At 33.8% G+C, this 13,657-nt stretch overlaps 1 protein-coding gene across 5 annotated transcripts in view; it reads right to left on the bottom strand.

Moving 5' to 3' along the window:
• COL19A1 (collagen type XIX alpha 1 chain) overlaps nucleotides 1–13,657 on the bottom strand; it is a 339,181-nt gene that overhangs the window by 267,842 nt on the left and 57,682 nt on the right. For all 5 annotated transcript variants that reach the window (XM_001135236.6, XM_063813156.1, XM_016955766.4 and 2 more), the window contains 4 exons: nucleotides 9,302–9,425; nucleotides 7,616–7,891; nucleotides 4,454–4,534; nucleotides 428–553 (listed from right to left, as the gene is read on the bottom strand). In XM_001135236.6, the coding sequence (XP_001135236.3) occupies nucleotides 428–553; nucleotides 4,454–4,534; nucleotides 7,616–7,891; nucleotides 9,302–9,425 (607 nt within the window). The remainder of the gene's footprint in view (nucleotides 1–427; nucleotides 554–4,453; nucleotides 4,535–7,615; nucleotides 7,892–9,301; nucleotides 9,426–13,657) is intronic.

Genomic DNA, 13,657 nt, shown 5'->3' with positions numbered 1-13,657 from the left:
ATTTAGGGATGCTGGAAAAACACAGTCTACACAGAAAAAGAAATACAATGTAGAGTATTTTTGTGTATGTTTTTGAAGAGCAGGCACTGTGTTTTCTTCAACTGTGAATTCCCAGAACTTCAGCCTATTCCTGGCACATGCTAAGTACTCAGTACTTGCCTGTTGTACAGGTAGTTCCTCCCTTCGCTTTTCTATTCATTCTAGTTCACGCCCTGGAAGGAAGTTCAGATGGGCTTGAAACTATCCAGGTAAGAATCCAGGAAGTCCTATCTTCAATGCCTTTTTCTTAACCCACCCCAGTAACTGAGGTATTTACTTCAACAAACACTGAACGGCAAGACACATTCTGTGAACAGAGGCCACATTCAAGGAGCTGGGCTCATAGTCTGGAGTGGCTTTCAGTGTGCACCAATTAAAACTAGCATACCTTGTTTGGAATGCACTGGCACTGGTCTTTAAGTTCCTGCTTTGCTGGCAGATATGAAGACATTTTACTGGCATGAGCAGTTACCGATGATGATGCAATATTTCCAAAGCCATCCTGCTCTGGGCACTAAAATCCAAAAAGAGGCTTTAGGAAATGGGGTCAATTCCAAACATTCTCATGTTCCAAACACTGGCTCCCACTAAACTAGGGATTGCTGAGGTTGCCTGCAAGAACTGCTTCTTACTAACCAAAAGTTGACACCAGTGTGAGAATGTTTATCACACTTTTGCACTTTCCGCCTGAGCCCATGTGTTTTCTTATACTGACAACATGCAAGAAAAATATTTAAAATAATGGTCTTGGTAAGGAATTACAAAGTTACATTAGGTAACTTTTTGATAAGTACAGAAATTTCATACATTTATAATAATTGTATTGTTGCAATAAAATAATTTGTACAAACAATATGTGAATACATCTTTTGGGAACAAAAATTAAAGTTGAAACGTAATTTGAACCTATAAAATATGGTTTCCTTCAACAAGATGATTATTAAAGCATATAAAGTAGAAAATAAATTCTTTTTACACTCTTAGACAACATTTATTAAATCAAAGTATACTTTGTTCTAGTCTACTGTTCTTTAAAGATATTAAAAAGGTCTCCACTACAACAGACAAGTAGTGCATTTTATACTTATCCAGTGGGTTCAGAGCATGCTGGACAAAGTGAAGTGCAATTTGGTTACAAAGCAACGAACATTTTAAAAAAAATTAACCCAAATGGAGAATCTGAGGAGGATAAACACATTGTTTTTTCTCAACATCATGTACCAGACTTCTCACCATAGTTTTCCACTCTGAATTTGCAATTTCACGAAGAGAAAGCACTAGGAGAGAGTTAATACATTACTTTGTATACCACAAATTATAAATGCATGGTAAAGTATTTTCAGGATACAAAACTAAAATATTATCTGTGGTTATCTACTGTGGTTGAAATCATGATTGATATTTATTTTCTTTTATGGATTTGGCTATATTTTCCAGTAAACATAGATAACTTTTGTAACAAAAATTCATTTTGATGATCTGTGCAGGAAACCATCATGGCGCACGTTTACCTATGTAACAAACCTGCACATCCTGCAAATGTACCCCTGAACTTAAAATAAAAGTTGGAAATAAGAAATAAAAAAAAAACTTGGTAGTAGTTGAATTCTTTGATAATTACAATAAAAACTGTAACAAAACCAACACCCAGAAATACAGCAACTAGTTTACTGTATCCACCACAAGTTCTTTCAAATCTACTCTCTCCAGATTTCAGGATTATTTATCCTAACAAGTTCCCAAATTTGAAAGTCTAAAAACTATTGTATATTTGAATGGAACAAGGTTATTATCAAAACAGTTCATTCATCTCATTTGATTTGATATGATTTTTCAGCCAGTTCTTACCTCATGGCTTTCCAGTCAGATAACCAAGACCCACTTAGAATTCACAATTCTGCGCTGGATAACTGAGTCACTATATTAAATTGAGGATTTAAATAACTTTAAAAGTATGTCTCAGGCTTCACCATAAACCTGTCCACACTCCACAAAAAGTGCCTAGAGGCAACACCAAACATACAAGTAAGGACTCTTCTCCTCGTAAAACCTCTGGTTTTGATTTGACACATATTCAGTATTAGCCCTTAAAAATTTAACCACATTTCTCATTTATTTTCAACAAATGTTACTGATTTCATCCTTCTCTTAATATTTGTTCTTCATTCTTTTTATATCTAGAGTCATGAAACTTAACTACTTTAGAAACTGAAAATCCAATAGAAACAAAGAAGCATCTTTATAGGTGATCTTTAAAAAATGTTGCCTTTGAAATGCTTTATAAAATATTGACAACCAGAAAACATGTGTGATTTGAAATTCCAGGACAAAATTAGATATTTAAGCAACTACATTAAAAATTTCTGAGTTCAAAACATTTTGCAACAAAAAAGAAAATAAATACAATTCGTATCAGAAGTAGAGCAGATGCGTTTAAATGGCTTTTATATAATTATTTATCCTTCCAACTGTACATTCCTATTCATAAAATGTAGTATGTTTCTATTTTTTGTTAGTCATTAAATGAATGGTGCTATCCCCTCCAAATAATTGTCAGCAAAAATACAGTCTTTCCTTATTTTTTCCATAGTCAGAGATAAATTCCTACCTTGTGTTCTATTCTTTAAAACTAACTCCCAAATAATCTTTTCAAAATATGATTTAAAAATCTTTTGTTCATAATGTGTGAGATCATGTCACTGCTTTGAATTACCAACCATTCCACCCAATTCATCACCTATACTTCTTAAACAATTTCCTCATAAATCAGGTGGAAAGTTTCTATTACATTAATATAATGATAAAGGGCAGTGATTACTGGCTAATTATATAATATTCAGATATATCAAAATATCATTATATTACTTTACAACCAGAGAAAGTTATTACTTTAAAAACTCTGACATCAAAAAAGCATAATTAAAAACAAAATTTTGGGGGAATTAACATCTTTAAGATTTAAATGTGTAGCTCCAGGAAGTCTAGGTATTTCAAGTCTGTAGATTGGCATTCTAAATTATCTTTTCAGATATTTATAGAAAGATATTTGGCTGGCTGGCATTTTACTTGGAATGAGATACATGAAGTGGATTGGAGATATGCTTTATAAAGCCAAGTTACAAAAGCAAAACATATAATACTTGAAAGACTTAGCTATGCTTTAAGTCACTAAAGCTATGCTTTAAGCTATGCTTTGGTCACATTCTTATTTCACTACCCAAAGTGAGCTACAAGTCAAAAATATTTTTGAATCATAAATTGTTGATAAAATTTTCATATAATTTTCTATGGCAAGTATAGAACATTTATGAAATCTAAGATCCAAAGAAAAGACATTTTCACCTTTTATTTGCACTTTTCATATGCTCTTTCTGTACTTTTTTTTAGAACCAGTCCCCTTTGAATATCTTTCTGTCCCATTTATCTTTTTTAGTAGTTGATAAGTCAATAAATCAAACAATGATTGTCTACTTTTTCCAAATGAAGCATTAGGAATAAAAAAGTTTATCAAGGTAAAACTTCCCTTACTGAGTCTGAATTGTACTTAAATCAATTTAAAAACAAATATAATTATACCTAGTAATATAAGATAGCACACACGGCCATTACACTGAGAGATACAGAAAGTATTGAATTTAGTATTTTTCTTGTAATGAAAGATTGGTATAAGTAAGTAACAGTTGTATGGTTAGGTTGGGAATATTTAGAATGAGAGGCTGAGAAAGTGCATTTATATTTCACTTAAGAGAAAGACATGAAGAAAGGGCAGGGAATGTGCCTTAATCATGTTTGTTAGCCCTGTTCCTTAGCACAGTGTTTAGAAGGTCAGTGTTTCTGAATAAAGTGTTTGCTGGAAGAGAGTGAATGAATATACAAAGCAGTGACTCAGACTTATTCTGGTTATGCTGCAAAGCAAAGGGGCAGGACATAGGGAAGGCAGCTGATCCAATAATGATTGATATCCCAGACACGAGGTAAATGTACACTTTGGCAGTAACAGGAAAATGGAAGATAAGGATGAAAAGTCTATGTCAAAGGAAAGCTAGCCAGGATGGGTGACAGGGTAGAAAAGGAAAATGAGTGAGAATAAAGTATGATCACAGATTTAAAACTTCTGTAACTGGAAATGATGCTGCTGTCAGAACATAGTTTAGGAAGAAAGGCATAACTTTAAGTTATATTGAGTTCAAAGTGAGGATATATTACCCTCATAATTAAGGGTGAAATGCTGGGATTAAAACTGTTGAAAGTAACCATGAGAAAGCACTATGAAGGCTTTCTTACTAGGAATAAATTACCCACCTGGCTTCAACAGAACACACTCAGTGCTACCCTACATTTGGACTCTACAAACTATGCCACTAAAAGATAATTGGCGTTCTTCATTCTTCATATGCAAAGAAAATTAACTTACCTTAGTATCTGATATTTCACAACATGTTTCTTGAGCTATGAGGTTTGCACTGCAGTAGATTTTAAGTTGGTGAAGTTCAATCTATTAAAAAATTAGTAATAAGAAACATCTTTAGTTTTTTGGAATCACATTCAGGCAGTTAAGAACTACAGTAATTTAATCAGAAAGAAAAAGGAAGCTAATATAAATAAATTACTGGTGGATATTTTAATGTTTTTATTAAATGTAGGATTCATTGTTTTGTGGACTACTTGAGAGACATAGAGTTGGATATAGAGATGGATCTATAGATAAAGGAAATCAGGTAATGAAAGCAATTGCAAACCTTGGCTAGCTGTTTCAAACAATAAAATAGAAGTACTTAATTTTAAAAAAGCTATTGTTTTACACGACAGTAAAGAATGCCCACAAAATGAGGCCATTTCAAAATAAAAAAAAAATTGGAGAAAAGGTAAAATCAAAGATATGAGCACATGATAAGAAAGGCTTTATTTGTACTTCCAGACTCCTATTTGAGGCACTGAAATAGGTGTTCACTTACCAACAAGGAAAAAAAAATTTTTATCTATATTTCATGAATTCTGCCTAAAACCTATTGATTTTATATTATATTGGTATAATCTAAGCAAGGCTAACAACCTTTTTACAAAAATAATTGATTCCTTCTATTTGCTTAGCAGATTTCTCTTTTTTTGGCATTTGGACATGAAATTAACTGTAGTTCAAGGAAAGTATAATCATGCCTTTAAATGCAAGATGATATCAACACCTAAGAAAAAGTAAATAGTACTGATTATTGATAAAATAGCAATATAATAAATTCTTAAATAGGCTGTTTGAATTCTTTAAGCACTGAAATATATTAAATAATGCATTATTTTGAGGTCAATAAGTACTTTATACAGAAATACCCAACTCTAATCTTACAATAATTAATCTTATAATAATAGAAAGCAGGCATTTGTGATTAGTGGTGAATCTCTACTCCAACTTTAAAAGCAAAAAGGGGGGGAAAATCTATAACTTTTACTTTTCGCCTCAGATGAACAAAATCAATGCAGTTCATAGAATGCATTAACAACTCCAGACATCTTACAGATTCATGAGCAGCCTAAGATTTGCAGAAAATGCAAAATCATGAGACTAAATGAAATGTAATGATTTATGTTCTGTAACTTTTTGCAAGGTTATTAAGGTTAATTTTTATTTATAAAATTTAAATACACCGTCTTACATAGTATAATGAAATACCAGCAGTAACATATGAATTATTTAGAATGAAAAATGAGAACTCCAGTTAATTAATATTGTTCTTAACTAAACTTTTTATTATCACTGTTATCAAAATAGTCAATAAATATTGAAATCCTATTATGTACCATCCATTGTACCAGGTCCTGCTTATGAATTGTTTTACTTAACTAAAGATAGATGATCAATTTTCAAAGGATTACAACCTGATTGAGTTCCATGACATTGAAATGACAGTCAGAATAGTTTATGCTTTGTTTATTCATTCATTACTTTAGAATGCTTCACTGATATAGTGCTTTAGAAGGAGAATGCTTAAGGCTAAATCTGTACTGATGCTTGTCAAAATGCTGAGTTGATTTTAAAAAAAATCTTCATATCAGTTTTGTCACTTTCTCACAAAAATACACAGGTGGGATAGGTGAAATAAAACTAAATCATGATAATTTTTTTCAATAACACACAGCCTAAATAAACACATTTTCACACCATAACAGATCTTATGAATCACAGAGCTTGTACAGAGATGATGAAAAATTAATCCACTCAAAGTTTCAGTAGAACCAAGAATCTTTTATAAAAATATGTATTTTGTTTGTTTAACTCAAACAGTGACTATCTCCAAAAATATTGCATCATTGTGACATGCCTTCAAGTTTATCCTCAAATGAACCAAGAATCCACATGAAATTATGAAACCACTGTAATACCAAGGTTTTTACCTATATCCTTTTTATAAGGATTCATGTGATATTCTTTAGCCTCAAATTGTGGGATCAATTCTTTTGTTTGTTTGTTTGTTTTTTGTTTTTTGAGACAGAGTCTTGCTCTGTCGCTCAGGCTGGAGTGCAGTGGCATGATCTTGGCTCATTGTAACCTCCCCCTCCTGCCTCAGCCTCCCGAGTAGCTGGGATTACAGGCATGTGCCATCACATCTGGCTAATTTTTTGTATTTTTAGTAGAGACAGGGTTTCACCGTGTTAGCCAGGATGGTCTCGATCTCCTGACCTCGTCATCTGCCCACCTCGGCCTCCCAAAGTGCTGGGATTACAGGCATGAGCCACTGCGCCTAGCCCGGGATCAATTCTATCCTTGGGTGAGAAGTTGATGAGACACAGGACATAGAACACTCAATCTTCTTAGATTGAGGTCCAAGACTGGATCTCATTCTTGCAAAAACTCTAAGAAATAAACTATAAACTGTTTATACATAATAAACTAAGAAAACGTGCAGCCATCAAATTTAGATATATCTAACTTTTTTAAGATTACAGACCTTGTTCTCTAGGGAAATCAATAATAAATCTATATCATGTTAGCTTCAAATGTAATATTTAAAGTAACTTTTTATCCAAAAGGGTTTTACTAGGCAATTTTTCTCTTTCAAATGACCTACGAATACATTTAGTGAATTTTTCTGTACAATAGAACCCTGAAAAACCATTATAAGCTTATAAAAAATAGTCTGCAATACAAAGTAATTGCTATTGTAAGGATGAATAGTCTATTGTTCTTGAATGAAAATAGCAGATAACCTGGAACCATTTAATTTGAACTTCAGCTTTTTCCAGCCCTTTCTATTTAAAACATATGAACTTAGACCAAGATTATATTTTGTATCATATTTTCAATTTTTACTTTTAATAATCTAATTTTTTAAGGCATGACCTAATTATTTTAAATTCCCAGGCTGGAGAAAATGGGTATAAAATGGAGTGAAAATAATACATGTGAAAATACAATTGGAAATAACATAGCTGTTCTTCACACATCTGATGGCAAATTAATTAAATTAATAAAATTGATGAGAAGGGAATCTATCACACAGTAATAAAAGGAGGATGTTTTTAATAAGATTTTTTTTTTACTTAGAAATTTTAGTTCTCTTTCACAACTAACATCACAACTTACATCCACAGGCTTGCCATCTGAAGCTCGCGTAGCAATAACTGTCCGTCCATGGAAATCCACAGTGTCCTTTTCATCAGTCTGCCTCCTCGCAATTAAATTACAATCCATATAAAGTGAAATGACCTGGGATTGTATACTAATGCCAAGTTTGTGCCACTGACGATCAAACAAAGGACGGAGTTCTCGATTTCTAAAAATGTAGTTCAACACATCTCCCTCTGTGGCTTGAAACATAAATTCCACCACCTTCTTTCCACCATCAACTACTATAGAAATCTGCAAAAATGTAAAGTATCTTTAAATGTTTTAAAAATCAATGTTCAAAATTATTAAAGCACACAAAGAAAAGCTCAAGATGCATATTAGTATAACTGAGGCACTTAGTAAAATATTTTAGATGACACTTGTGTCCACCAGGTTTGTTAAAATAAAAGAACAGCAAACACCACTACAAAAATGGTTTAGAAATGGGGCATTCTGGTGAACGTAATATGCTCCTTCCTAAGAGAACATCTAAGAGTATGTGTGTGTGTGTGTGTGTGTGTGTGTGTGTGTGTGTGTAGTTATTTTAAATGTTTATATAAACCATTTATAAGTTTATATATACATAATTTATATACACTATAGATAAAATTTTATAAGATATATAAATTATTGCTCTGTATTAGTAACACAGGAATTTAAGGTTACCAATTTAAGAAGACTAAGAATGTGATCATTTCCCTAAGTAGGGAAGCTAAGATCAATTCTTTCACCATTGATACTTTGCAAGGTACAGAGAAAACACATTTTATAGAGGACATACTCTTGGTTGATCTACTCATCATAAAATTGTAGCTGTATTAACAGATTAAAAGATCAGTGATGATTTAAAACATCTCAACGGATATGTACACAAGTAAAAACTAATGTATGGTGCCAATAAGTAATTTTGAGGTTCCTCTCCCCTCGCTGGAGTGCCAGCATTCCTTCTTTGCAGCCCAAACGCCATCTCTTCTATATGCTCTCCTAGATTCCTGCTCTCTCCATCCCCCAATTCCGATGAGCTGCCCTTTCGGTGCTCCCATTGTCCACACCCAACACTAAGCTTAACTCTACCACAGCACTTGTTCAACATAATTATGCTATATTATGTTGCTCTCCTAGATGTCATCTCCTTACGCCTTATGCTCCCTGATAATACAAATTCTGTTTTTCAGATCTCTTTTCTTGTCACTACCTAGCATATAGTATGTGTTCCATAAATTTTTATTGATGGGATAAATATTTAAGTCTCAACTCTTTATTCACCAAGAGTTGTCCAATGAAATGATAAACTGCTTTAAAAATAATATATAACATTAGAGACGACAGAAGGAAGATGAAGAATGTGTTACTTAGAAAGAATTAGTTAATGAAGCAGTTGTAAAGAGAAGGCAGTTTTACATTCTTTAAACAAAATATGGACCTAGAAGTAAAATAAAAACAAAAACTAACACTATGTTGTCCACTATACTCTCATATTATGGATCTCAGCAAGGCCATCCTAACTACGAGAATACTTGCATTTTCTTGTTGATGATCCCTCTAAAGGATAGAACATTTGGATATTAGATCTACTCGCAAATTTGTGCACACAGTTCAAATAATTCACCTGGCTTAATTACACAAGGAAAACTAATGAGCACAACTCTAATGGTACTTTACCTGTGGAATATTCTGCTGGTTTAAAACCTGCCACAGAAACCACCGTTCCTTTTTGGCGTTTCTTCGTACTCGAAACATGGCAGCTACTGAGTACTCCTCAGGAAGGCCTTTGGGAAATATCTTACTGTGGGAGGAAAACAAAGAACTTTTGTGGGGAAACTGGAGATTGCAAGAAAATGAAATCTAGGTATAAAGTTCTGTGTAACACAATATCTCAGTCATATTTTTCTCAGTAAATGTGTAACTTATGCACTTTTCTCTTTCCTTTTAAAAAATCTTCTGGTACAGTGTTGTTAAAGTTTGGAGTGTATAAAAATGAGTGAAGAGATTACAGTATTAAATTGACATTTCCTTATTCAACAAGATATTGAACAGAAGAAAATCTCAGAATTCACTGCAGTCTGACAAACAGTAGAGATTTATCAAGGAAATAAAATGGTATGACTTGATTTTGTTAGTAGAGAGAGGTACAGAGAATTTTAAAGAACACTAGTAATAAGTAAACAAATATTTTCCAAAGAAACTTTTTCATATTAAATTCTTGCAAATGAGTTCCTAATACTGATTTCTTAGTCCCAACTGAAGACCATGCTAAATATAACATGGATATTTTAGCTTTATTTTTCACTTTGCTTCTATATACCTGTTAGCTTTTTCTTGCTTTGTGCTATTGTCATAAAAATAAATCACATCTTTATATTTTATATTCCCATCAATGAAGATTTCTAATATTGCTTTATGTATGTATGTATTTATACAACTGTATTTTAAATCTGATAAGAAAATAAAAGAAACACAAACAAAGTACATTTATTCTGGCTTTTATATTTATCTATGTAATTAACTATTCCAGTGCTTTTTATGTCATTGTTTGGATTTGAGTTACTGTCTAGTTTCCTTTCATTCAGCCTAAAGGAATTTCCTTCCTATTTCTTGTAGGGCAGATGTGCTAGTCTCAAATTCTGGGTTTTTTAAATCCTTAATTTCACCTTCAGTTTTGAAGGATAGTTTTGCTGGATATAGAATTCTTGATTTACAGTCTTTTTCCTTCAAAACGTTGACTATGTCATCCCACTGCCTTCTGGTCTCCATGGTTTCTGATGAGAAGTCAGCTTACTCATATTGAGAACTTCTTGTTTTCTGTTTTGGTTAACTACTTCTCTCTTGCTGCTGTAAAAATTCTCTCTTTGACTTTTGGCAGTTTGGTTATCATGTGACTAAGTGTGGATCTCTTTCAGTTTGTCCTTCTTAGAGTCTGTAGAGCTTCCTGAATGTATAAGTTAATACCTTTTACCAAATTTGAGGAATTTGCATTTCTTATTTCTTCAAATAGTCTTTCTTTACTCTCTCTCCACTCCTAGAATTCCTATTATGCATGCTTGCTGGTATCACACAGTCTTGGGACTGTTCATTTTTCTTCATTCTTTTTCCCCCGATCTGCAGACTAATTGAACTATCTTCAAGTTCCTGGATTCTTTCTTCTCCTACCTCAGATCAGTTCTTGAACCCCTCCTGTAAATTTTTCATTTCTGTTTTATACTTTTCTATTCAAAAATTTGATTTGCTGCTTCTTAATAATTTCTACTTATTGATATTCTCTATTTGGTAAGACATCATTCTCATACTTTTCTTTAGTTCATTACAGTTTCCTTTAGTTACTTAAGTATATTTAAAATAGCAGACAAAGTTATTGTTAAGTACGTTTAATGTCTAGGTTTCCTCAGAAACAGTTTCTATTGGCCACTCTTTTATCTGTACATAGTTTTGCATACCTTCTTTTTGCATATCTTCTAATTGTTAATTGAAAAGACCACAGCCAATATCATACTGAAGGGGCAAAAACTGGAAGCATTCCCTTTGAAAACTGGCACAAGACAGGGATGCCCTCTCTCACCACTCCTATTCAACATAGTGTTGGAAGTTCTGGCCAGGGCAATCAGGCAGGAGAAAGAAATAAAGGGTATTCAATTAGGAAAAGAGGAAGTCAAATTGTCCCTGTTTGCAGATGACATGATTGTATATTTAGAAAACCCCATCGTCTCAGCCCAAAATCTCCTTCAGCTGATAAGCAACTTCAGCAAAGTCTCAGGATACAAAATCAATGTGCAAAAATCACAAGCATTCTTATACACCAATAACAAACAAACAGAGAGCCAAATCATGAGTGAACTCCCATTTGCAATTGCTTCAAAGAGAATAAAATACCTAGGAATCCAACTTACAAGGGATGTGAAGGACCTCTTCAAGGAGAACTACAAACCACTGCTCAATGAAATAAAAGAGGATACAAACAAATGGAAGAACATTCCATGCCCATGGATAGGAAGAACCAATATCATGAAAATGGCCATACTGCCCAAGATAATTTATAGATTCAATGCCATCCCTATCAAGCTACCAATGACTTTCTTCACAGAATTGGAAAAAACTACTTTAAAGTTCATATGGAACCAAAAAAGAGCCTGCATTGCCAAGTCAATCCTAAGCCAAAAGAACAAAGCTGGAGGCATCATGCTACCTGACTTCAAACTATACTACAAGGCTACAGTAACCAAAACAGCATGGTACTGGTATCAAAACAGAGATATAGACCAAAGGAACAGAACAGAGCCCTCAGAAATAATACCACACATCTACAAACATCTGATCTTTGAGAAACCTGACAAAAACAAGCAATGGGGAAAGGATCCCCTATTTAACAAATGGTGCTGGGAATACTGGCTTGCCATATGTAGAAAGCTGAAACTGGATCCCTTCCTTACACCTTATACAAAAATTAATTCAAGATGGATTAAAGACTTAAATGTTAGACCTAAAACCATAAAAACCCTAGAAAAAAACCTAGGCAATACCATTCAGGACATAGGCATGGGCAAAGACTTCATGTCTAAAACACCAAAAGCAATGGCAACAAAAGCCAAAATTGACAAATGGGATCTAATTAAACTAAAGAACTTCTGCACAGCAAAAGAAACTACCATCAGAGTGAACAGGCAACCTACAGAATCAGAGAAAATTTTTGCAATCTACTCATCTAACAAAGGGCTAATATCCAGAATCTGCAAAGAACTCAAACAAATTTACAAGAAAAAGCAAACAACCCCATCAAAAAGTGGGCAAAGGATGTGAACAGACACTTCTCAAAAGAAGACATTTATGCAGCCAACAGACACATGAAAAAATGCTCATCATCACTGGCCATCAGAGAAATGCAAATCAAAACCACAATGAGATACCATCTCACACCAGTTAGAATGGCAATCATTAAAAAGTCAGGAAACAACAGGTGCTGGAGAGGATGTGGGGAAATAGGAACACTTTTACACTGTTAGTGGGACTGTGAACTAGTTCAACCATTGTGGAAGAGAGTGTGGTGATTCCTCAGGGATCTAGAACTAGAAATACCATTTGACCCAGCCATCCCATTACTGGGCATATACCCAAAGGATTATAAATCATTCTGCTATAAAGTCACATGCACACACGTTTATTGCGGCACTATTCACAATAGCAAAGACTTGGAACCAACCCACGTGTCCATCAATGATAGAGCAGATTAAGAAAATGTGGCACATATACACCATGGAATACTATGCAGCCATAAAAAATGATGAGTTCATGTCCTTTGTAGGGACATGGATGAAGCTGGAAACCATCATTTTCAGCAAACTATCGCAAGAACAAAAAACCAAACACTGCATATTCTCACTCATAGGCGGGAATTGAACAATGAGAACACTTGGACACAGGAAGGAGAACATCACACACCGGGGCCTGTCATGGGGTGGGGGGAAGGGGGAGGGATAGCATTAGGAGATGTACCTAATGTAAATGACGAGTTAATGGGTGCAGCTCACCAACATGGCACATGTATACATATGTAACAAACCTGCACATTGTGCACATGTACCCTACAACTTAAAGTATATTTAAAAGAAGAAAGAAAAGAAGACATTTAAAATAATATAATATGGTAACATTGGAAATTAGACTCTACCTGTCAATGGTTTGCCATTGGTGCTGTCTGTTGTCTTTATTGTTGCTGCGTTTTATTTGCTTAGTCACTTTTCTGGACAAATTCTGTAAAGTGTTTGACTCCTGCAGTTTCTGCTCATTTAGCTTAGTAGTCAACTAATGATTGAATAGTTAAACACCTTTACCTAAAAGCATCCCAGCCTTTACTGAAGGCCTATGTGTGTGACGGAAAATGCCTTAAATGTTCAGGCTGGTAGTTTATAAATCACCTTAGCCTTCATGTTCTGCTTGTTCAGAGCTTGGAGTTTCGCCAAAGATTTTAAGGCCTTTTCAGGCCTTTCCGGAGTTTTCACACAGCCCTGTAACATAGAAATATGTGTC

The sequence above is a fragment of the Pan troglodytes genome, chromosome 5 (genome assembly GCF_028858775.2).
Source record: "Pan troglodytes isolate AG18354 chromosome 5, NHGRI_mPanTro3-v2.0_pri, whole genome shotgun sequence".
Taxonomy (NCBI): domain Eukaryota; kingdom Metazoa; phylum Chordata; class Mammalia; order Primates; family Hominidae; genus Pan; species Pan troglodytes.
Note: the sequence above shows the minus strand (reverse complement) of the source record. Positions and strands in the feature narration are given on the sequence as shown.